This window comes from Coenobita brevimanus, chromosome 53 (genome assembly GCF_032717465.1).
Source record: "Coenobita brevimanus isolate Jiangsu-jjx chromosome 53, ASM3271746v2, whole genome shotgun sequence".
In the NCBI taxonomy this organism is placed as follows: Eukaryota; Metazoa; Arthropoda; class Malacostraca; order Decapoda; family Coenobitidae; genus Coenobita; species Coenobita brevimanus.
Genome location: NC_137006.1, coordinates 4,420,912 through 4,447,245, shown reverse-complemented (window position 1 = coordinate 4,447,245; position 26,334 = coordinate 4,420,912). Strand labels below are relative to the sequence as shown.

Below are 26,334 nucleotides of genomic sequence, written 5' to 3'. Positions count from 1 at the left end.
CATGAAGAGCGTGTGTGAGCAAGTGAGAGTGAGCGAGAGCGAATGAGAGAGAATACGATAGAGAGGGGTAGGAAACTCACCGTGCCGGATCCCGAAGACAGAGGCCACTGGAACAAAATGGGCTCCACTCCGGCCGGGCTATGCAGCTTGAGTTCGGCTGGCTGCTCTGACTCTGGCATTATTACCTCCCACGACACACGCACGTGCACCGTCTGCCTACCCACTAACACACACACGCACACTGGGGCACACTATGTACCCCCATAGCGGATCACTGCGGCGCGCGTGCACTCTCCCCGCCTGCCTAGCATCAACTGGGACTACTTGGGCTCAGGCGCCTCATGTGATGCTCCCGCCAGCGTTGCCACGACACCCTCACCACCAGCCACACGTCGCTCATCTTCACTTTTTTAACGCTCCATTAATGTCACATTGCATACGCCAGCTGCTCTAAATATAGATCTCATACGAACATGCATTTAATTCCCAACGGCGTTCCACACGGGAAATTAAGTAATGAATCATTGGCACCAGCGCATCACACAAACGTTCATCACTAATGAACAGACTTTTGTTTACAAACATGAACAATGATATCGGGAACATGGTAACGAACATCACAATATCACAACGCCACCTCCTTTTGCCCTCAGACGCAACAACACGCAATGCACAAACGTGAAAATGACACAGGAACGTTTGTGACACTTTGTTTATCCTCTCAGAAACACGGAAATTATTTTATTTCAAAGCACTCTGTGGCCTTCCCGAGTAATGTTATAGAGCATTTACTATCATAGGAATGCCGTTAACTTTGTATACTTCAATTTTGTTTACCGTCGCAGAAAAACACGTTACTACATATACCGAAATTCATGCATTTCAAATAGCTGTATGGTCTTCTTAAATAACTCTATACAGTACAGTACTTAAATGTTTATAATTAAAAGAATACTATGAACTTTCTTTGCATAATATATTTCATGTTCGTTTACCTACCTTCACATACGGAAACTAGTTACTTCATTGAAACATTGTTATAAACAAGTAATGTATGGGTTTCTGATGTTAGTTTGAATTCTAAGTGTGTGTGTATCTTTACAAGAATGAGTCAAGCTCGTACTATTCCGTGTTTTAATCCATTTTTATCATACATATCCTTAAATTTATGAACTGTTTTGGCACACACTATTTCATTCGGTAGTGCATTCCACTGACCAATTGCCTTATCTGGGAAACTAAATTTCCTTACGTCTTTATCGCCTCTCTTTTTATGCCTTTTTTTTTTTCAGTGTCCTCTTTCTGATGCTTCCCAATAGCTTATATATTCATTTTGTCTATTTTCTCCTTCCTTGACATGCATTTATATGGAATAATCATGTCTCCTCTTTTCCTTCTCTCCTGAAGTGTAGGTAGATTCAGTTTTTCTAGTTTTTCTTCATAGCTTAGATCCCTTAAGCTTGATACCCAGCTTGTAGTGGCCCTTTGAACTTTTTCAATCTTATCTACGTGTTTTTTGAGATGAGGATTCCAGACTACTGATGCATACTCCAGAGTTGGTCTGATGAATGATGTTATTCTCTTTCTCAGCATGTCTTCATTTATGTATGTGAATGCTATTCACATATTTGCAAGCAGTGTACACATATTCCGTATACTTTCTCACTAATGTGGTCAGCCAAAGATAGTCTGTTATTGATAATCACACGTAAGTCTTTCTCTCTTTCTGATATGAGTAGGCTTTTACTTCCTAACTTATAATCACAATCAGGTCTTTTTCCACTTTTACCAAACTTGATTACATGACACTTGTCCACACTGAATTCCATTTGCCATGTATTGCTCCATTCATGAAGTTTATTAAGTTCTTCTTGTAGCTCCTTACAAAAGTCTGTTAGTAATTTTCCTTTGTATTTTTGCATCATCAGCAAACATATTTAGATATATAGTTTTCATTTCCAATGTTATTATCTATGTCATTTATATACATTAAAAACATAATTGGTCCCAGCATTGAGCCCTGTGGAACTCCGCCAGTCACTTCCCTCCATGATGAGTAATTTCCCCTTAGTAGTTCTCATTTCCCTTTTTCTGAGAAAATCTTGCATCCAACAGTAAAGTTTGCCTCGGATTCCTCGTTGACGGTACAGTTTCCCTAAAAGTCTTTGGTGCGATACTCTGTCAAATGTTTCCTTGAAATCTAGACATATTGTCCACCCATCCTTCTCTTTTCTGTAATGTTTCTGTTACTCTGTCATAGTAACTCAACAGATTAGTAACAAATGATTTTCCCTTTCTGTAACCAAACTGTCTTTCTGTTATCATATTGTGTTCTTCTAGATGGTTCACCCAAACTTTTCTTATCAGCTTTTCTAATACCTTGCTTACAACACTGGTTAGTGATACTGCTTGGTAGTTGAGTGGATTTTGTCTGTTCCCCCTCTTGAATAAGGGAACAATGTTTGCTTTCTTCCAAATACCAGGTAGTTTACCTTGACACAAGGATTCCTTGAATATTAAAGATAATGGTCTACTTAACTCCTTTGCACATTCATGTAGCACCCAACATGAAATTTCATCAGGACTATTTGCTTTTCCTTTGTCTAATTTACATAACTCCTCATGTATTTCTTTTTCTGATATTTGTATATCTGGTAGTATGTTTGGGCATGTGTGTGTGTGTGTGTATGTGTTACAAATCAACATACTCTTTTGTTATTGTTGCAAACTATGTCAATGTTAAAGCAGTATAAATACACAGGAGAATGTTTGGTGCAAGAAGTAGAATAAATAGCCAAGGAAGAAGTCTTACGGCCCTTAGGGCACCTAGTTTGTTAAAAGGATACTCTGAAGTTAATGAACATGGATAAACTTTAGTGGTAGGTGGGGGCACTCACCATCCACTCAATGTGGTGCAGCTCTCAGGTGACTGCCCTCTCCTCTCTTCCTTCTTTCTTTCCTTCCATCCTCTTCTTTCTTTCCTTCATTCTTTCCTCTTCTTTATGCCTATGGGTGACTCTACACTCCCTCTTCTGTTTTTTTTCCCCCTTCATTCTTTCCTCTTCCTTCTGTCTATGGGTGACTCGACACTGACTGTCAAGCCAAATGGTTCTCTGTACACCAGGAAATCTCTTACTACGCTTGGAGGTAACCATGCAACCAAATTATGGTGCCTGGTGGTTCAGTGGGTAATCAAGGTGCTCCAATCGGATTGAGCCGGTGAAAGTTTATATCCGTGGGATGGTTGGGATTCATTGTTCATGTATTGCCATTCAAGGATGAGTGAGGCTGGTCACTCTCATCTTAAATGTCAAGACCAACTTGCCCAGCCCAGGGCTCCTACACTTCTCATGGGGCAACGCAGGATTAGATTTTGATGATGATGATGAAGTCCATAAATAACAAAAACTTGTTTGTGACAAGAATTTTTTTTTTCATATTTAGCTCATTCGCCTTTGTCTAAGCAGAAATTTTTGCCCTTAAGACAATTTCCCATAATTCAGTGGCAGGGGAAGATTATACAGTAGTCCCTCATATTGTCCATTGCACTTTTTCATGACTAGCATCATTTTCTAGCGTTAATTCTCTTACATCTCAGAATTCAAGATGGACAGATGGCAATTTTCAGCTGTAAGTGAATCATAGGAGCCTGAGATGACTTTGGCACATATTCTTGGTGGTTAAGGAAGCTCCCTAACACCTTTCTTACTGATTTATTTTTGGATACGGCTGGCTAATATAATTTTGCGGTGCTTATGAAGTGGTGATATCAAAATGATCTGCCTAATGCAGAAGATGATGGCAAGGTGTAATAACCATAATAAATTGTTTAAGAAAAGGTGTTAGGGAACTTCCTTAACCAATGAGAATACAAACCTAAGATTTTCATTCTCTACTGATTTATTTCCCACAGCTCAGTCACAGAATAAGTCAATACTACAGCTCAACATCACTTCCATAACACATTTTTGTGACTGGCACTGTATTGTGGAAATGTCTACCTCTAGCTCAGTATTCAAGGAGAGATCTTAAATTTACAGCTGGTTGAAAATGAAGAGAATTTATTTTATTTTACTTTACAGGAATCAGTATCCTCAGCATAACCATTATCCTTAACACAAACCACACTCCAAATCACCACAAACCCAAACCATGCACTACACTACATGGCAGCACATCCACATACACCAAGGAACATCAAAACAACACCCAGCCCACGATATCATACACAAATACAGTCATCTCTCCCCCCCTCGCCTGCCTCAAACCAGCTTCCAGAAACATATCCATCCTCAGATCACTCACTGCTCCATTCAGTCACTTAAAGACAACACACAGCTGCATGCACGGCCTCCTGACATCCACCCTTCTGAATCCTATCTCCCACATGAGGACGGTCCACCTGGCCAGGCTGAGATGTGGGCCTCATTCAGCTGTCTTGAGTTATCAAAAGAGGCTGGATGACTCCATCACTGATGCCTGTCCAGGATGCAACACAGCACCCCATATTATTAAGCACATTATGGAAGACTGCTTTGCACACAGTTGCCTGTGCCAACAGCACAACATACACTCCTTGAAAGCTCTGTTGGAAAGCCTGGTCTTGGCTGTAGTCTTCCTTAGGGACTCGGGGCTGTTCAGACAGACTGCCTTGGGAACAACGACCACTACTACACAAATCACTGTTCTCAACATCATCCTGGACACAAACACTAATGCAGCTTCTGTCCTCAGCACAACATTATGCTCAATGCAAACGTCCTGAACACATCCATTATCCTCAACACTACCACTATCTTCAGTGCAACTGCTAGCCTCAACACATCCACTATCCTCAACACAAACACTACCTGCATGTCATTATCCTCAACACACTCTCCCCAACACATCCAGTATCCTCCATTAACCCTTTCCTTACCATGACTTTGGTACATTATTCTTGCTCATAAACAGTACAGGGAGAGACTACTGCTATACCCTTTTCATCTTAACTTGGCCCACATTTTTGTCCTTTAGCAGCTTGTGACACAGCTCAGTGGCAGAAAAACACAATACTATAGCTCTGCATCCTTTAAAGAGCACTTCTTTGTGACTAGCATCATATTCTAGTGTTAAGCTATTCTTACAATACAAAATTAAAGATGGACTGATGGCAATTTTTAGGCAAGTCAGTGTAAAAGAAGTACTATATACAGTATATACAATACAGTGAACAGTAGTGTTACATCAAAAATTAATTCAGTTATTTCAAACCTCTCTAACAGCTCTCCTTTACCTACATACTCCTCAACTTACAGGAAGGTATAGCTGAAACAAGCCCTAATGTTTAACAGTCATTTACAGCACAGATCGAAACTGATACTGTGATTATTGGGTATCCTGCATCCCATATACCTGTATAGGGTGTCCCCGGATGAAAAGGCACAGCATAACTTTGAGAAACAATTGATGAGGGAATTCTGGGTGAAATATGTTAAATCAGCACGTGTCCAAATCTCAGCTGTTAAGCAGCTATACTTGCTGATGATTTTATAGGCAAAGATGGTCTCCCTCATAATTCATTCATAAGGTTATCCGTAGGTATCTCCCCCCCAAGCGAGGGATGGCACCATGCCAGGCTCACCAAGGTCCTTCTTACAAGATGCAGGGTAGGTTGGGAAGATTTTGCTCCCAAGCTGAAGTCACAGCCACTCCTCCTCAGCTGAGGTGCACAAAGCCACCAAGGGTAGACTCCCCTCCTGCATCAAGGGGTGGGTAGGATCCAGTAACAAAATACAACAACAGAATTATCAAGATTGTGGCAAGTGAATGCTGTGGCCACCCTGAATGGACTCTGACATCATCATCACCACCATCATTCTGATAACTTTTTCCCACTTAAGAAATGGGGTGAGGTAGGATCCAGAAAATAAGGAATGAAAAAGCACAAAAGAGAAACAACTACCAACGCCATGCCCAGTGAGGTGAATCACACGTTAATACACACTCCAAGCCACTAAAAGCCTGGCCCCACCTCACATGCTTAACATCGGAGTCATTTTTTTTTTTTTTAGTTGGTTCGGCTGGTGAGGTACAGCCAGGGTCTCATGGGCTTTAGTGACTTGTGAATTAGTCTGATCCACTTCATCCAAGACAGAAGAAGGAAAAATTTAAATATTAACCATAATGAATGAGTGAAAATTATCTTCCAGATCTTTCCCACCCAAGGGTGTGGTATGGTCTAGCAAGCCAGAAAGAAACTGACAGAATGAGACATTAACCAAAGTTTTCTGAGGTGATGGGCCACACTTCCATTCATTCACCATTCAAGCCCCCAGAATCCTGGCTTCATCTGACAGGTTAAAAACTTTTTACACACATAGCTTCATACTCACCTAGCTGACAGAGTCAATCTGATGAACTGTCAAATTAAATAAGGGTGCCCTGTTCATACATTCCTCCACATGAAATTCATCATCAGCTTCATCGTTTGTCAGTTCCCTAGCCTCATTAGCTCCTACACCTCCCTCTTACAAACTCTTTTTACCATACCAAACCACCTTCTCCAGGCCTACCATGTCTCATCTCACCTTCAAATACTGTACTCTCACATGCACCCTTTTCACCACTGTTCACACCCATTCTCTCCACATGCCCATACCATCCAAGCACCCTCTCTTCAAGTATCCACTGACTTCCTTACTCCATCTTTCACAAATCACATTATTCCTTTTCTTATTTACTCTCCTCACTCCACACATTCCTCAAGGGTCCCTTCTCCACTGCTCTTACTCTTGATTTTTCATTTTCAAGCCACACCATAGTCTCACGTCTATATGTTAGAGTCGACACTAAAACTCCTTCATGCAAACCTCTCCCAGCTGCTATACCCAGACCTCTGCTTTCTGAATTAAAATGCTGTTTATAAATTGATACTGATTTTATTTACCGTCCTAGTTCATTACATCTTCCTAGTGCATGACATTATCTCCCTAGTTCATGACAGTATCTTCCTAGTTCATGACATCATCTTCCTAGTTCATTACATCATCTTCCTAATTCATGACAGTACCTTCCTAGTTCATGACAGTACCTTCCTAGTTTATGACAGTACCTTCCTAGTTCATGACAGTACCTTCCTAGTATATGACAGTATCTTCCTAGTTTATGACAGTATCTTCCTAATTCATGACAGTACCTTCCTAGTTCATGACAGTACCTTCCTAGTTCATGACATTACCTACCTAGTTCATGACATTACCTACCTAGTTCATGACTGTATCTTCCTAGTTCATGACAGTACCTTCCTAGTTCATGACATTATTTTCCTAGTTCATGACTACCTTCCTAGTTCATGACATTATCTTCCTAGTTCATGACAGTACCTTCCTAGTTCATGACACAACCACTCAGTCTACACACCAAAATACTATCTGTTATGATATACCAGATACACCTCACAAAGTGCTGTTGATGCCATTATTATTATTATTATTATTATTTTTAAATTATATAACACATGAAAAAGCATGACAAAATAGTCTATTTTCATAACCAAATTTTGTTCACTATACACTGTTCAGTATAGAAAATAAAATCCATGACACTCACCTTCCATACACTTTCTTCATGATGATATTATGCTCTAAGCAAGTTGAATACATCTGCTTAGTGTTAGGTAGAGAAATAGTACATATCCACAGACCACAGGGGATAAAAGAATAAAATCATTGGACCTCACATGCCCTGGAATACAGCACTGCTTAATAATCTAGCCTTGAGCCCCTCCCTCTGTTTCATTACTATTTTTCAGTGACTGGCAGTGGGAGAAAAATGACTGAGAGAAGAACGGAAGCATGGCCTATTGGATTGGGCAATTTTGGGCTGTCTAGACATTGCTACTCCTCACCCTGCCCTTGGGTGGGAAAGGAGGTCCAGATGATGATGATGATGATGATGATGATAAGAATACATACGTTGTTGTGTAGGTATTTAGGCTGACTCACAAGCAGATAACTACAGACAAGATAGGGAGATACATAGATAGTTATGCAGACAGACAGAGAGGAGATACACAGAGACAGATAGACATGTAGATAGATAGGCACTTTGGGTGACTAACAGATATAACAGAGGCAGACAGACAGACATGTAGATAAAAACACAGACAAGAGACAGACAGACATGTAAACAGAGAGATGGATATACAGATGCCTGATGAGGAATACAATGACAGACAGACTGACAGAGAGAGACACACTGACAAATCAATAACCATGAACACTTGTACCCACATCCGGGACAGTTATCGTTACAGCTGGGCACAATAGATAACAGAGAGATCATTGTGGGTCTGGTCATACTTGAAGGGTTGGTAAGCCTGTTTCTGAGGAGCCTCTTGTAAAAATGAAATGCTATCTTTCTTTCATGTTACCCTGTGGAATTAAATAAATACAGGCTGTCCTCGTTATAACGATGAGATGCAGTTGGAAAAACCCATTATTGTGTCGGGGTATCGTTAAACATGGACGTTGTAACAGAAATTATAGGGATATGTTTGGGAGCCTTGGGATCACCACCCCCAACCAAGTCCAAAACCCACCCAAATGAGTCCAAATACAAGTTTCTAGTTCACCTAAACCTCCAAATAGCTCTAAAACAAGTTAAACTAAGCCTAAAAGGAGTTTATAACTCTCTTAAATCCAAAAATAAAATCTGAAAATCACCAAACACTTGAAAAAATCAAACTTAGTAAACTGTACCTAAAACTGACAGTGTTCACCCCATCTATGACTAAAACACATTAATTTGAGTCTAAAAACAGTTTATAAATCAACCTAAACACAAAATTTGTCTAAAATATCATCAGAATCGGTTAAAAAAACACAACCTATCTGATAGTGGGGGACTGGCCATTGACAGGCAGGGAAGGGTGTTAATTTTTTCACATCGCTAAGGCAGGGTATCATATAGCGAGGAATGCCTGTACTGTACATAAACAACGACGGCTCGACTGCATATCAACTTTTCCGTTTCATTTGTCTGTTGTGTCATTAAGTCCGACACCGAAAGTGGAACAATACTTTCTCGGCTGCGTGTAGTGAAGCTTGTACGCTCTACACATTGGCAACCAGCTGTTCCACACATTTCAGCTGTGTTTTATGGATCCCTGATAGGCAACTGATCTACAGGGCCAGGGAACACCACTTTCTGTCCCTGGAGAACTTACCCACCCCCACCCAATGCCTCATGCACAGGTACTGATGTGGAAGGCTAAAGAGAAAAATGTGGTGGTAGGTGGTGGTGACCATCATCCACTCACTTGGTGTAGTGCTGCCCATTTCAATCTTCACCTTTATCTTTCTTTTTCTGTGCCTGTCCTCCTCTCTTCCTATTTCTCCCATCTTCCCTGTCATTTTTTACTACTCTTTTTTCCTTTTCAGGTGGCTTTACATTGAGTGACAAGCCTAATGGTTTCCTGTAAGCCTGGAAACCATTTACAACGCTGGGTGGTAACCTACTATATAACCACCCCACACATGATCCCTACGTGTCAACAAGTGGGTTGGCGGAGGATTAGTGCCCCTCCCCATAAAACAACTAACTCAAAGACAAACGGTCACCCCTTACAGGATTATGACGGCTGGCTATAGATGGATAGACATAGGCCCATATTCTCATCAGTAAAGTAAGCTCCCTAACACTTTTTTCTAAGAAATTTAGTTTGTTTATTACATTTTACTGCTCTCTTCTGTGTTACATAAATATTCCCAATATTGCCACAATCTGCAAAAATGACATTCAAAGAAATATTACCAAGCCGTATCCCAAAATAAATTGCTAAGGAAGAGTGTAAGGGGAGCCTCCCGAACCAACAATAACATGGTGATAGATTTAGACATAGGTTAGAAAAACAAAGTGAAAAATGTCAAAGTAATTCTGATTTTGTGCTTCTGAGTCACTGTACACAGGGTCAAAGGTTGGCACTCGTGTCAGGTATGGACGCCCCCTAACATTTTTTCCTAAGTGAATTATTTTGCTGATTATACCTTACTTCCTCTTTGTGTTACCTAAATCCTTCCATTATCACCACACTCTACATAAATAACATACAAACAGTTATCGAGTACACATATCCAGGAATAAATCACTAAGGAAGAGGTGTTAGGGAGCTTCCACATCACAAGTATATACTGAGGTGAGGTGATCTGGCCATGTGGACAGGATGGAAAGTGAGAAACTAACAAGGAGAGTGTATGTGTGGGAGGTGGAGGGGGGACAGGGAGGGGGGGCTCATGGCCTTTGGTTTTCCTCACAAAAAAAAAAAAAAAAAAAAAAAAAGGATGAGATGGAGAGATTCAGTAGAGAGGATGGAGAGTGAGAGACTAACAGGGAGAGCATATGTGAATGAGGTGGAGGGTGAAGAGGGAGGGGGAGACTGAGGATGAGATGGAGGGATGGAATGGAGAGGTATACGAGTATGAGAGATGGGGGTGTGAGTAGGGAGGAGGGCAGTGCAATGGCAGGGGACAGGGCAACGTGGAGGCTATTTGTTTGTGGCCACCCCTTACAAGACTACGGCATCTGGGTATGGACAGATAGATAGACAGATAGATAGATAGACATACTGAGAAAAACCTGCATTATACTGGTAAATATGCTAAGCTAGGACATACACCACATAACTCTGATTTCCATGAGATGGGAATTACACAGACATGAAAGAATGATTAAATGACCAGCTAATCAACTAATTAACCAGCCACGCAATTACCCGACAAAATGACCAGCTGACTAAATGACCCAGTTATTTAGTCAGCTGGTCATTTAGCCTTGAAGAGTCATTTAATCTTGATCAACCACTTCAATGACCATCTGATCAACTAATTAACCAGCCAAGCAATGACCTGACAAAATGACCAGCTGACTAAATGACCCAGTTAAGATCTGCCGACATGTCGTACAAATACCCCCGCTAATACCAATACACCAGTCCTGTATGAGACAGCCCTAGCATGTATTCAATATGGACGGTGAGTGTTAGCGCCGAAGTGGTGACATGTAGAGGTGTATGGTGTGTAGGAGGACTGCTGGGCCTTGATAGCAGGCTGTGAAGCCTACGCCCAGAGTCGGACAAAAAAAAAAAAAAAAAGTTATTTCGTCAGCTGGTCATTTAGCCTTGGAGAGTCATTTAACCTTGACCAACGAGCTAAATGACCAGCTGAGCAACGAATTAACCAGCCACTTGAACAGCAAACCAAACGACCAGCTGAGTAAACAACCCGGGGAGAGAGAGAGAGAGAGAGAGAGAGAGGACAATTGATAAGGAAGCAAAACAACAAATTAGGAGACAATACAGACAAAGAAGAAAAAAAAAAACGCCGAGAAAGGAAAATTTTTACATATAGCCTTGGCCAGTAGGACGATCTTGCCCAACCAGCTAACCGCCTATCCAACTAAACGACCAGCCGGTAGGAGATGTACCGTCCAGCTGTCTCAGATGGTCGGATAATTTTCACCACCTGACCGCGCTTGAGGCCAAAGTAACGCGCCACTGGATCACCCGCCTGGATCCGCATCAGCTGGTTGTCCTTCAGCTTGTACCTGTGGATGAGAGAGATTAGAGTTCGGAATCCTCTCTCTCTCTCTCTCTCTCTCGCCCTCTCTCTCTCTCTCTCTCATGCATCTGTCTTTGTACATGTTTTTCTTTGTGTTTTTTCATCCTTCTTTGTCTGTACTCTCTCCCAGTTTGTCGTCTCACTTCCCTATCTATTGTACACTCTCTCTCTATCTCTCCCTCTCTCTCTTTCTCATGCATCTGTCTTTGTAAAATTTTTCTTTCTGTGATTTTCCTTCATTCTTCTTTGTCTGCACTCTATCCTAATTTGTTGTTCCACTTCTTTGTCTATTGTCCTCTCTCTCTCTCTCTCATGCATCTGTCTTTGTAAAATTTTTCTTTCTCTGTGCTTTTTTTCATTCTTCTTTGTCTGCACTCTATCCTAATTTGTTGTTCCACTTCCTTGTCTATTGTACATTTCCCCCTTTTCCTCTCTCTCTCTCCTGGCAATATATTCATACTAGTGGTGTTGGACTTAAACTGCACGCAAAATAAAATGAAGAAAATAGTATACAGTACATGATTCCAAGGCCATCAAAATATACTACTACGAATAATAATAAAAATAACACTACTACTACTATCACTTCTGCTACTACTACTACTACTACTACCAATGCTCCTACTACAACTACCACTACTACTACTTCTACTACTACTACTAATACTACTGGCACTGTTACCTCTGCAGCAGCTTTGTCTTTTCCTCAGCAGTCACAACCACATGCTACTACTACCACTACCACTACTACTACTACTACTGGCACTATTACCTCCGCAGCAGCTCCATCTTTTCCTCAGCAGTCACAACCACATGCTACTACTACCACATACTACTACTACTACTATTACTTCTACTACTACTACTACCGGTGTTGTTACCTCTGCAGCAGTTCCGTCTTTTCCTCAGCAGTCATAACAACATGTTCCGGCACCAACTCGTGTTCAGTGATGTTGATTAGAAGTTCGGACTCCAAAAACTGCTCCAATATGTACTTGGGCGCCATGTCTACCAGCGCCTGTAATATTAATGGCATGGGAACACTATAAAACACACACACACACACACACACACACACACACAATATATACCTGGGAATATGTACATGTGCAGCTAGTTATGTCTGTGAAGTGGTGCCAGGATTCCATGACCCTGATTTGTAATAAAATGAGTGTGTGGCTCATTTCATTGGGCATGCTGCTGACCAGTTATTTCACTACCATGTTCATTTTTCTTTGCTTAGGGGGGAGAGAGAGAGAGAGAGAGTAGGGAGGGGAGGTAAAATAAAGGCAAAGCTGCATCTGACATAAGGAAGTTTCGGACATCAACGGGACATACTGTATAAAGCCTCATACCTGCTTCGCGGACGGGGACATGCCGGCCTGCACCACAATAATGGCACGCTGAATGTTCTCCTCCTGCATCCTCGTACAGTAGGTCTTGATTGTACGTACACCGACCTGGAAACAGTGTATGGACGGTTTGGTTAGGTGTGGGTGGCAGGAGTTCATTTTAACCCCTCGGCTGCATACACCATTCCGAAAATGCCGATCGGTAGACTGTGCTGTACATCCAGAAGAGCTGTGTGATATACTGTGAACTTTTTGGTCATTTTTGGCACCTACTACATGGTTATGCTTGATAAGTGGGTTGCGAATCGTCAGTGTAGAGTGTAAATTTTGTCTGACTAACCTGTTATTGTGTTTGGTTAGATATACGTTGGGCAAAACACATGAAAACACAATAATTTCTACTGGTCTTCCCACACCAAGGACATAGGAAATATTTAAGGCAGCCACAGCCAATGGGTTAATAAAGTTAGGTGAGATTTTTTTTTTTTCCCCCCCTTCATGTTTCTGACTCTGGACACAGACTTTGCCAGTAACTGTCTCTTCCCTTCAGCCCATCAGTCTTCTTCGTTGCAACATACCTTCAAAAGACAGCCAGAGCTCTCTCCCAAGCCTCCATTTAAGTGAAAACTGATTAATTAAGGCATGATAGAGGCCACAACACTTTTTCTGACACCTGGTATTCATCACCTCAAAATACACTAAAAAATAAGTTACCATTTGACAGCAAACCCCCTCCCTACTCCTTCAAAAAGCGTTCTCTTTCGCTGAGGGATGTTTGTGCATTCCACCACTACTGCAGCAAGCTCTCATCCTGACTCTGTCCAACTCTCTACCGTAAGAGTTAACCGTTACTCCCAGTCCTTCATGTATGCAACAGATCAACTCTGGAAATGTCTGCAACTGTCTGTATTTTATGTTAGGTTAGAGGGAGCCAGTTTATGTTATCCGTACCTTGGGCTCGTCGGGGAAGAACACAAACATCTGGTCTGTGGGGTCGTCGTTGTGCGCCACCAACACAATAAGGTCGGATCGCGCCGGGTGTCGCTCTGATGGCTTGTCACCAAACTGTTCCTGTGTGGCGGAAGGGAAGGGTTAGATTTTTTTGTGTATGGAGAGGATGGAGAGTGAGAGAATGATGATGAGAGTGTATGTGAGTGAGGTGGAGGTGGAGAGAGGGAGGGGGAGGCCAAGGATGAGATGGAGGGATGGAGTGGAGAGGTATATAAGAGAGGGAGGTGTGAGCTGGGAGCAGGGCAGTGAAATGGCAGGGGACAGGGCGACATGGAGGTGAACTGTTTGTGGCCACCCCTTACGGGATTAAGGCGTCTGGCAACAGATAGATAGATAGATAGATAGATCATCATCATTTGGACCTCCTTTCCCACCCAAGGGCAGGGTGAGGAGTAGCAACGTCCAGACAGCCCAAATTTGCCCAATCCAATGGGCCACGCTTCCATTCACTCATCATTCAAGCCCCAGGAATCCTGGCTCCATCGGATACGCTAAAAACATTCACCACGTTCTGTAGCATCACATAAACGTATCCAACAGAGTCAATAATAATAATTCATCATTCATTCATTGCCAGACGCCATGTATCCCAAACGGGGTGGCCAAGGGCTTAGAGTTAATTGTTTTACAGGGAGGGGCACTAATCCTCCACCAACCCCACTTGACACAATAATAAATCATTGGACTTAAGGGGTTAATGATATTCACTTAACCAAACTGTTCCCTTCCTCAGTCTGGACTAAAACTCAGTTCACACAGCAGACAATATTGTGGGTGGTGGTGGTGATCATCATCCACTCACTTGATGTAGTGCTCCCTACTTTTTCCTTCACCTTTATCATTCTTTTTCTGTGTCTGTCCTCCTCTCTTCCTAATTCTCTTATCTCTCCTGTCACTTTTTAATACTCTTCTTTCCTTTCCAGGTGGCTTTATATTGAGTGACAAACCTGACAGATTCTTGCACGCCAGGAAACCATTTACAACGCTAGGTGGTAACCATATAAACCAACCCATACGTATTCCCTACGTGTCAACAAGTGGGTTGGTGGAGGGTTAGTGCCCCTCCTTATAAAACTGCTAACTCAGAGACCCCTTATGGGATTATGATGCATAGCTACAGATAGACAGGTAGATAGATAAACAACTTCTCTAACCAACCAGCCACCACCTCTGCCAATCATCAGTAACAGAACCACAAAAATTATAAGGCAAGCACTCCCAGTCTCTTAAATATGCAATGATTATCTGAAGTAAAAAAGAATTACATATTTTAAATTGGTACTATAAATTGGGGGAAACTGCCAAATACACTTCACAGGTGCCAATGATGATGCCGATGATGATGATGATGATGATGGATGTAAATGAGTGTGAAGATAATAAAGTAACGATAAGATGTACCACCAATATCAACGAGATTATATAACTTACCGCACATGTACAGCATGTTAATGGACGCGCACACACACACACACACGCTCATTCCTGTTTAGATACAATTAGGTAAGAACACACACACACACACACACACACACACACACACACACACACACACACGCTCATTCCTGTTAAGATACAATTAGGTAAGAACACACACACACACACACACACACACACACACAAACACACACATGCTCATTCCTGTTAAGATACAATTAGATAAGAAAATACACACACACACACACACACACACACACACACACACACACACACACACTCTCTCTCTCTCTCTCTCTTACCTTGAACTGGTCTAGGGTCTGGTCCAACTCATCCTGTGTCACCAGGTAGCCACGGTCATGACACAACTGCATGATGGTCTTGCGGATGCGCCACAGCTTGTAGGTCTCCGCCTCATCATCCATCCTGACAAACACTTATTCTGTGAACAATAAGGAGGGTTAGGTGGAGCTCAACGCTGGGTGGTAACCATATAACCAACCCATACATGTCAAAAAGTGGGTTGGTGGAGGGTTAGTGTCCCTCCTCGTAAACAACAGACTCAAAGACAAGTGACAACCTCTTATAGGATGATGGTGTTTGACTACAGATAGATAGATATACTTTAATTATGCAGTCTGGGTATAAAGACAGACAGATTGATAGACAGATTGGCATACCTTAATTATGGCATCTGGGTATAGACAGACATAGACCTTAATTACCTGCCTCAAACTCCTAAAAAAATAAGTGGGAATGGGAGAGCACTCGTTACTGACAGCGGCCACGACAGCAACTCAGCCCCAGCCCAGTGAGTGACTCGAGACAATCACGTGACTCTCATCATGATCACTAACTGGCTATTACAGATTTTCAGGTTATTTATTTATTTTTTTAAATTTTCTTAATGAAAGGAAGAAAGAGCCAAAGGCCACTGGCCAGGAAACTGCTCCCTCCAAGAAAAAACAACAACAGGACAACAGAAAGCCAAATTCAGGATCCATTTATTTCCAGATGCCAGATGCCTGGACACATTGCGTTTGAAAGACTGGAGATCATAGGCAGTAGGAAAAACTGACAAACGGAGACAGTTCCAGAGCTGACATGATGCGTACATGACCGACTGGGAGCAGCGGTTAACTCTTGCATTAGAGAGCTGGACAGAAAAGGGATGAGAGTTTGTTGCTTGATGGGTGCTATGCACCTGCCATGGTGGTGGAGGGATGCAAGCAGACAGTTCAGAGGAGCAGTGACTATTGAAGTAGTGAGAGAAAAGAGATAAAGATGCAGCAGTGCAGCGAAGAGACAGAGGTAACAGGGAGCCAGTAACAGGAGATGAGTTAATGAGACAAAAAGCCTTTGACTCCAACCTGTTGAGAAGGTGTGTGTGTGTGTGTGTGTGTGTGTGTGTGTGTGTGTGTGTGTGTGTGTGTGTGTGTGTGTGTGTGTGTGGTGCCTCCCCACACATAAGAGTTGTACTCTACACAGGGGCGAATTAAACTCGTGTATAAAGTCAACAACAGCGTAGGAGTAAAGAAGGCACGGAGTCTGCTGTGCACACCCAATCCCTTGGATGCAGATTTTATAAGAGAGGCAATATGTTCTTTCCAAAATAAATCCCGAGAGAATGAAACCTCAAGTACCGGCATGTTAAAAGATGATGCAGGATTGAGCTGGCTATTGTTAAAAAAATTAGTGGGTACTCCTGCGAAGATTATGTTGGGTTGATAGATGTAAGAACTGAGTTTTGGATGCATTAAAAACAACAAGGTTATTTTTACCCTAATCAAGAGATATGAGCCAAGTCAGACATTAGGTGTGCCAATGCCTCATCCCTTGTTTGTTGAAGTACGGTAACTGCTGAGATGGATGCTGCAGGATGCCAATGGAAAGGTGAAGGGTGGAGTCATCAGCAAATGAGTGGATAGGGTTAGATGTACAGCTCAGAAGGTCAATGATGAATAGAAGGAAGAGAGTTGGAGATAGGACAGAGCCCCGAGGAATACCGCTATTAATGGCTCTAGGAGACGAACGATGGTTGTCTACAACAGCAGCTATAAAACAACCAGAAAGGAAGCTAGTGATGAAGGCACAACCAGAAAGGAAGCTAGAGATGAAGGCACAGTTAGAAGGGGTGCCTTACAGTGGGAGAAAAGGTGTTTGCACAGTCAAGATTTAATGACAACTCGTCCCCCAAATAACTGGATCGATTATGGGCTGAAATGAATGTGGTGTGAATGTGATAGAAAGCATTAGGAGAAATACACTGAGGCGGTTTGGCCATGCGGAGAGGATGGAGGGCAAGATTCAAATGAGGGGAGTGTAAGTTAGTGCGGTGGAGGGGGGAAGAGGGAGGGGGAGGCTAAGGATGAGATGGAGGGATGGAGTGGGGATGAGAAAGGGGTGTGTGAGCTGGGGCGGGGGGAGCAAAATGGCAGGGTACAGGGTGGCATGGAGGCGATGTTTGTGGCCACCCCTTATGGGATTAAAGCATCTGACAATAGACAGATAGATAGAAATCCAATATTCCGAAGGTTTCACGGTTAGATAGTACCGGTACCACCAGTGTTGTAGGTGCAACTGTTCTTGATTACTGTGTTTATAATGGTGCCTGACAAGCTACTGGTATGCTATGTGAAAATAATACCAGTCTAAATGAAATACCAATACCAGGTTTTGCTGGATTTGGATTGGAATGGCTTGGTTTTGTGTGTAAATTTTCAGAAATGCACCTAACTCCCTCAGAAGCTTAAATTTATAATTTTCCAAAGGTTTTTAACATGTTTTGTTTGAATCTGATATCCGTTTTTGGAAATCAATCATTTTTGTGTTATGCTCCCATCAACAATGGGGGACCTGTGAGAAACCCAGGTTTTTGGGTGGGGGGAACACAAAAACAAGAGATTTATGGTAGAATTCCAAATCAGAATCAAATAAATCACACTAAAACATTAAAACAAAAATTAGTTTCATTATCAAACTAGCCAAAAACCTAACCAAAGTAAAAACCCAACCCAACCTTACCTAACCTAACCTAACCTACTGGTAACCAATTTCTGCCAATCCAAAATATCCAGTCTAGACCTGAGTATTTACCTACCAATTTACTGTGACAACGGTCCAGGCATTGGTTCCTCATTTTCATCTGAAGTCTTTGGTAGCTGTAACAGGCACCAGCGACAAGTGTCACACATGGTTACCCAGCGGTGGGTCTACTTGTCCTGCCTAAACAAAGATGTGGTGTAGCAACTCCAAACGTGGGTTAGCCTGGATGAAGAGCTACCTACCACGTTACTGATATACGAAACTCACCCTGAGGGTACAACTCCATTCACAGTCTTCACACTTTGCCATGGCTGGAAACCAACTGAAATTCATAACCCACAGGCCCAAGCATAGGAACCAAATTAAATTTGAAATTTTACTGTGTGATTGGCTGACGGATATGAATCTGATTGGCTTAAGGCGATTAAATTAATTGGAATGCCACCAGCGGTACCCTTGACATGGTGCAACTTGGCAGGTGAACATGGCAGACACTGTTTTTCACACATGTATCAGTGTTTGTCACTGTCACCACTAAGCGCCAGGCAACAGATACAAACTCTCAATCACCATCGAAGAAAAAGAACAAACGAATGAAAGGCAAAACTGATGCTACGGCTACAAAACCACAATCTTACCTACTAGAAACGAGACTGACTAAAACGCTGATTTCTTCTCCAGTCGGCTTCTTATCAACCCTTCTCCCGTCTGGACGATCAATATTCTATCTTCTTTCCTCTCAAGTGTAGTTAAAAACCTTGATAACTTGTGGATAAACAACGAAACAGCCAGAAACTGTCACACAACCACGTCTTCAGCCTGGTTTACTCAGAGGTTGTTCGTCTTTCCTACGGAACTTTAGATTTTTCAGGGAAATCAAACCAATTTCATCATTTTTAACAAAACTAATGATAAAGTGCTTATTTTCAAAGGCGTATAACATTGATTATGATATGTAAGTTATATAAATAAAAGTTGCTCATAGCATACAATCGTCAAGATTATATATGGATAACAGATGTAAACAAATATTGATGTCACGTGGGCCACAATTTAATATTGTATTCTTATAATTACATCAATCTTGCCATAATTCACTGTAAATTTCATGGATATTAGTGTCATACAGAGGAAAAAGTGGATGTAGTAAAGCAGAATCTGGGCACTGAAATTGCGTTTTTTTTTTTTTTATCACATGCTTTCTTCTTATTGCACGACATTTATAATATCGAAGCTGAGATAGCAATCTAATTTTTTTTGCATTATTTGTCTAAAAATATATAAGTGTACTGTGATACTAGAAAAATAATAACATCCAGGAATGATTCGAACGTGCTGGGTTACTCTCGTCGCTGAAGGAAGGCTTGCCTTGAAATATTTTTCTTAGAGATTTATCTTGAATATTGCATGTAAGTACATCTTTTTTCATATCCACATAGGCTGCTTAAATAACATACATAAGCTAAGTCTACTATTAGACTTAGTACATAAGAATGTTAATGTAACCGATGCAGAACAAGCTAGTAAAAGGAGGCAGTCCCAAGCTGTATTCTCGTCGGTTAAGAATATGGCTCCCTAACTCCTAAAGATTTACTAATTGTATATTCATATTCTCTTTTATATTGTTTATTTCTCATTTCACGGTAACAGAATGAATAAACAACAAAGAAGAATATATAAGGCTTCATATATAAAGTGGTAAGGAAGAGGGGGGCCTATCCTCAGTGTACGGGAATACGGTCCAAGTGTCCAGCAAGGTAAAAGGGCGACTGCATCGATTAGTCCTCGGCCGGGGTTGGTGGCGCTACCCTGTAAGTCAGCTACGTGGCGGCCTGGACCGGGAATGGTTGTTGTCCACCAGACACGGTTACGATGATACCTTCGTGGCGTGTTAACCGGTCCGTGTTGCCGGTAATGTCTCTCTGTTGTTTAAGCCTCTGGGGCTACGTAAGCCGGCCAAGTGCGCCGCATGTTGAACCCTCACGCCAGCTTCTGGGGACTGGGTGATGGGATGTTGTTGAGGTGCTGTTCCCTCACATGTTGAGCGAGGTGGATGCCAAGTTTGAGCTCCCCCGCTAAGTTTACCGAATACGTTCTCGAAGACGAAATGAAGTGCCGTTGTGGACAGCTAGAGACTTGGTCCTTTTTTTCTTCTTTCCCCTTCTCATTTCCGTACTGGACTATCATGAAAAAAAAAAAAGTAATTTGTAAATTTTTCATGATCTTAAATAGTGTATACCATTGTTTTTTATACTTTAACTATCATATCCTTGCAGCTACATAACATTTCACAACTCAGACCTAGGATAGTCATAATATACATCCGAAATTACCTCCAGTAATAATTAACTGCTATCGAGATTTCTTTATTGTAGTAATAAAGATTTTTTTATATGAAGACGCGAGTATGAAAACGATTAGGCACGCCGCAATTGTGCGTCTTTTTCCAGCACACACACACACACACACACACACACACACACACACGGCAGTTTGTTCTTTGTACTACTTTTTTTTTTTTTTTTTTGAGGGGGGGAGGTGGTGGTATACTTTCAGGGAGGTAATAAATTATACATCGTTAATTTACAAGAGTGACACCGTCGAGGCAATTTTAGTGACTGGTACAGTCTCGAGACGAGTCAAATTCAGACATTTCTGACATCAGGGTTCGAATGCCACCAATGCTTTCCCATTTTTCAAACCTGATAATGTGTTCAGATAGTTTAAAATTTAAGCTATTGAACAGGTGAGGCATGTTGTTGACAGGCATCAATTTTCTGTTACGGCATAGGTTCGAATCCTTCAAAAACGCGTGTGTTTTTTTTCTGCTGTATTTTATTGAAATTAGTTTTGAAAGTAATTACACAGTGCGGGAAGTTGTGTCAACAAAACAGAAGTGTAGTATATATGAATCCCCTGTAGTTCTCTCTCTCTCTCTCTCTCTCTCTCTCTTATGGGCCGTGTTCTAGTTGTTATAGGAAGTTGTAATACCTCTTTTTAAACGATTATGTAGCCTTTTGCACAGTAATATTATCTTGTATGCAATACTACTTGCGTCGACTGCATACGGGAGTACTGAGTTGTGAACGTAGCCCATGCTAGTCCCTCATCATAAACGGAAGCAGTAGCGTGTTCACGTAACAAGGTATAAGCCATACTATCTTCTAACATTGATGGGGTGCAGAGGACACAGACACCACAATGTATATTAAAAAAACATTAAGGGAAAACAGGGATTCGAACCCACTCAATGGCTGCACACCTCTGCTTACTGTAAAATTCCCAGTGAGATTCAGTGGTCTGTGAACGGCTACCAACTAAACCGGATGTATATGCATAACGGAAGGGAAAGGAGCGGACATTCAGAAGTAACGAATGACAAAGCTTACCATAAAAACTGTTGCTGGAAAGACCAATCGCTTTAAACACCGAGCTTTTATCTCTCGGTCGTTAGCATTAATTTAGGTCTGTATCGACTATTTGGTGACCTTCATATAAAAAAAAAGTAAAAATAACCTCCAGTTGAATGAAGCAGTGGAAGGGAAACAATAAATACTAAATAAAAAAAATCCAAATAGAAATTTTATTCAATAAGCCTTCGTTATGTAGACCGATTTTATGAATATATTCGGCCGGGGTTGGTGGCGCTACCCTGTAAGTCAGTTTCTTGACGGCCTGGGCTGGGAACGGTTGCTGGCCACTCACCTACACTGCTTCTGATGCACACTCTACGTAAAGATTCGCAGACGTACTTCTGACGTTCCGAGGGGGTGGGCGGGTACGAACAAGACCGCGCCACCCATCTACGATCTTACTGCCCGCTCTGTTCTACTTGCGATGACACTGCTCGTTCTGCGCAGCTGTGGCTCGGCTAGGGACCCAGTCCTTTTTTAATATACATGTTAGTTGCAGTCAAAATTATTCTGTACTTTTTTGTTTAATACACATTCCTCAACACCGCTTCAGGTAAAGACAATTTAACAACTTGTTGCTCCAAGCACACTAAAATGCCCGCCGTGCCCGCCGCAGGACCTCCCACCTCACCACCCCCCACACCACCACCGAGCCGCCACCCCACCACCACCCCAGGAGGACACACCGGTGAGGTTAGTGACCCCGGGCAAGAGGGTCATCAGGGCATCACGGCCCTGAGCCCCTATTCCCCGCAAGTGCCCCAGCCCCAGGGGATCAGGGGAACTGAACTACTGTCCGGGCGGGACAGTGATCGTCAGACCACGGGTGGGACTGAAGCTAATTCAGTCCCAGGTAACACCGTATTGACGGTCTTGTTACACCCTGTAGGGCAGGAGGCCCAAGGCTACGGCCTAAATAAAGAGAGATTGACAGACCTAGGCTACGGCCTAACAGAGTGTGCAAAGGGGAAGGTGACCCCAGGCTCCGGCCTTAACACACTAAGGAGAGAGAGTTGCCCTCGTGCATCCCTCTCCAGCTGCTCCTCGGCTACGGCCAGAATACGGTCCAGGGTAAAGAGCCCCTGCTACCGTACGTGTAGCACTACCCAATTACGGAAGCGGCGTCCCGGGGTCGGTACCCTGCCGCAACGGACGGGCGAACCAGTTCGCCCGTTAGTCGTCTTCCGTACGGGCAGACACTCGGCTCCGGCCGGGGCACGTACCAGGGTAGAGAATTCCCTGCAGGTAGGATCTGTCCGTATTGGAGAGAGTGTGGCCTCTGTGCCCCTCACTCCGGCTTGTCTCCTACTACGGGAGGAACACCACGCTGGCGGTACCTTGCCACGGCGAAAGGGCGACATCGATCACCCTATAGGTGTACCCCGTACGCCGGGCAAGTTCACGGCCACAGCCAAGGAGCGCAATAGGGGAAGGAGATCCCCAGCTCAGGCCTCCAGACACACTCGAGGGACCACGAGTAGCGTGAGTCTTCCTCTAGCCTCTTTCCCTTCGGGGAGCCCTTCGTCGCCATCCGGGAATATAGTCCCGGATGAGACACTAGAGTGGTGGCAAGGCCCGATATCGTAGCTACCTCCCACACCCGGGAGTTCCTTGTCCCTGCCGGAGCCCCGCAGGAGACGCTGCCGCAGTCCAGTCCTGACGGCACCTCTCCCCCTGAGCACCCGCAGTCCCAGGATGCCCAGGCCCGCCTCCGCAGTCCACAACGAAGGCGATCCAGGCTCCCTCACTCCCCAGAGGTGGAGGAAACAGGCCCGACTGCTCCGGTTGTTCGGCCCCAGTCCCGAGGGCCACCGATCAGGTCGAGGCCCCCAGACCACAGGACCTCCCTGCACCCCACCGGCGCGACCCTAGTACGAGGGCTGCCTCTCAGGTCGAGGCCCCCAGACAGGTGAGCCTCCCTGACCCTAAGTGAAACAGTGAACTACTAAACCCAGGAAACAAGGGGAAAGACAGTGACAGTGACCAAGAGTACAGTGATAGTGCTTACACAGAAACTATATTAAACAGTGGCCCACTAGAAGCTAGTGCCATCGGGGTAGGAAGTGTATTTTGTCAAATGATTTAGTCCCTCCCCACATCAAGGAACCAGGGAGTTTTCTGTGAGTCCAGAGGTAGGTGCGCGGGCGAGTTAAAAGATAAGTGTACGTGTCTCCGTGACCAGGTGACAGTGTCGAGTGTCGCTATCCGCACCCTACCTCTATTATAGTAATATCCCCGAAACAGACTCTCAATCTCGGTATTCTTAAAGTGAACAACCCCATTTTCATATTACCCTTCAGTGACATAAGAATCCCATTCAGTAATATAAAGTGAACAACCCTATTTGCATATTACCTTCCAAGTGGCTTGAGAACCCTATCAAAGAATACCCGCGATCTCCCTGTGTAATAGTGATAATATATATGATCATTCTGTGAAGCCAAGTGTAACTCTGTATCTCTGTTTTCTCTGTATACTAAATATCATTGTATGTACATTGTTATGAGTAGGACCTAGGTAATAGATGTGATACGGTATACTGTCTGGTTTTTATGTCCTGTTCCTTTGTTAGTGCTTTACATCCGGTCTAGAAAGAGGACCCCTAGAAAGAGGACCCCGCTTCAGTAGCTAGTGTTTTTATGACGAGAAGTCGCCTTAAAAACACAGCATTACACACACACTGCTTGTGACGTCATTTTGTGTCGGGTGTTCTGATATTTTGTTTAGAACGATGACGTAGTTTATGGTGCCGGAGAGGGACGCCTTCATGTGGTGGCACCGATATAATCAGGCGGCTCCATTGCCTGCTTACACAAACCTCCCTCATCGGCTTACCTGTCCCCCAAAAGGAGGATGGTCGATTTCAGCAGGGGAACTTTAGCCTGATGTCCACCAGTTCACATTCACATGAGCCTGGGCTTACAACAACAACAGCTACTGCTATCACAACTACTACAACTACCGTTCATACCACAAAAACAACTACAACTACTGTTACTACTACTACTATTGCTGCTATTACTGCTACTGTTACTACTACTCCTAAAATGCGTGGCTTGAAAAACAGTGCCCCCGAAGAATACCATATTATCCCCGACGACAGGGCAAACCAAGAACAACATAGTGTGCCCACAAATATGCCGACACCCCCACACGGATCCCACGGGGTAGCCGCCACCAGCCACCACCACTCCGGGCAACAGCGACGCATGTCAGCCCGGGCAGTGCGCCTCTGTGACATGCAGCCACCGTAGGAGAAGGATACTACCTTCGCGTAGTGGAATTGCTGAGCTAGCTAGGGGTGGAGTTAGAAAACAAACTCCAGACGACGCCCCTCTGGTAGAGACGATCTATGGTCGCTCCCAAAGTGTTTCGGTAGAGACGATCTATGGTCGCTCCCAAGGTGTTTCGGTAGAGACGATCAATGGTCGCTCCCAAGGTGTTCAGGTAGAGACGATCTATGGTCGCTCCCAAGGTGTTCCGGTAGAGACGAGCAATGGTCGCTCCCAAGGTGTTCAGGTAGAGACGATCTATGGTCGCTCCCAAGGTGTTCAGGTAGAGACGATCAATGGTCGCTCCCAAGGTGTTCAGGTAGAGACGATCAATGGTCGCTCCCAAGGTGTTCAGGTAGAGACGATCTATGGTCGCTCCCAAGGTGTTCAGGTAGAGACGATCAATGGTCGCTCCCAAGGTGTTCAGGTAGAGACGATCAATGGTCACTCCCAAGGTGTTCCGGTAGAGACGATCTGTGGTCGCTCCCAAGGTGTTCAGGTAGAGACAATCTATGGTCACTCCCAAGGTGTTCCGGTAGAGACGATCTATGGTCGCTCCCAAGGTGTTCCGGTAGAGACGATCTATGGTCGCTCCCAAGGTGCTCTGGTAGAGACGATCAATGGTCGCTCCCAAGGTGTTCAGGTAGAGACGATCAATGGTCGCTCCCAAGGTGTTCAGGTAGAGACGATCTATGGTCGCTCCCAAGGTGTTCAGGTAGAGACGATCAATGGTCGCTCCCAAGGTGTTCCGGTAGAGACGATCTATGGTCGCTCCCAAGGTGTTCCGGTAGAGACGATCTATGGTCGCTCCCAAGGTGTTCCGGTAGAGACGATCTATGGTCGCTCCCAAGGTGTTCCGGTAGAGACGATCTATGGTCGCTCCCAAGGTGTTCCGGTAGAGATGATCTATGGTCGCTCCCAAGGTGCTCCGGTAGAGACGATCAATGGTCGCTCCCAAGGTGTTCCGGTAGAGACGATCTATGGTCGCTCCCAAGGTGTTCCGGTAGAGACGATCTATGGTCGCTCCCAAGGTGCTCCGGTAGAGACGATCTATGGTCGCTCCCGTCCTCGTGAGACGATCTATGGTCGCTCCCGTCCTCGTGAGACGATCTATGGTCGCTCCGAGAATGTCGTGGTAGAGACGACCTATTGTCGCTCCCTCCCTCGTGAGACGATCTACGGTGTCGGCGCCCCCAGACGCTGGAGA

At 43.7% G+C, this 26,334-nt stretch overlaps 2 protein-coding genes and 1 long non-coding RNA gene across 3 annotated transcripts in view; all 3 read right to left on the bottom strand.

Annotated features, from left to right (window-relative positions):
- gpp (DOT1 like histone lysine methyltransferase grappa) overlaps nt 1-289 on the bottom strand; it is a 126,998-nt gene extending 126,709 nt beyond the window's left edge. The window contains exon 1 of the mRNA XM_080273090.1: nt 81-289. Within this exon, the coding sequence (XP_080129216.1) occupies nt 81-179 (99 nt within the window). The 5' untranslated portion in view covers nt 180-289. The remainder of the gene's footprint in view (nt 1-80) is intronic.
- Nucleotides 290-7,132: 6,843 nt separating this feature from the next.
- On the bottom strand, nt 7,133-7,821 carry LOC145400655 (uncharacterized). Its single transcript, XR_013897478.1, has 2 exons — nt 7,323-7,821; nt 7,133-7,282 (listed from the first exon to the last, which is right to left on the bottom strand). It is a non-coding gene; the product is annotated as an uncharacterized LOC145400655 (long non-coding RNA).
- A 3,592-nt stretch (nt 7,822-11,413) lies between these two features.
- Polr2E (DNA-directed RNA polymerases I, II, and III subunit Rpb5) lies at nt 11,414-15,826 on the bottom strand. The gene is made up of 5 exons (XM_080273184.1): nt 15,700-15,826; nt 13,901-14,020; nt 12,953-13,057; nt 12,479-12,615; nt 11,414-11,583 (listed from the first exon to the last, which is right to left on the bottom strand). The coding sequence occupies exons 1-5, from the start codon at nt 15,820-15,822 to the stop codon at nt 11,436-11,438; spliced, it is 633 nt and encodes a 210-aa protein (XP_080129310.1). The 5' UTR covers nt 15,823-15,826; the 3' UTR covers nt 11,414-11,435.
- Between the last annotated feature and the right edge of the window lie 10,508 nt (nt 15,827-26,334).

Bases quoted from the DNA above. Each gene is read 5' to 3' on its own strand.
- Polr2E (XM_080273184.1), bottom strand. From the start codon at position 15,822: ATGGATGATGAGGCGGAGACCTACAAGCTGTGGCGCATCCGCAAGACC. The intron at 13,058-13,900 runs GTACGGATAACA...CACTGTTTCCAG, and splicing joins TCTTCCCCGACGAGCCCAAG to GTCGGTGTACGTACAATCAA. The intron at 12,616-12,952 runs GTATGAGGCTTT...TTAATATTACAG, and splicing joins TGTCCCCGTCCGCGAAGCAG to GCGCTGGTAGACATGGCGCC.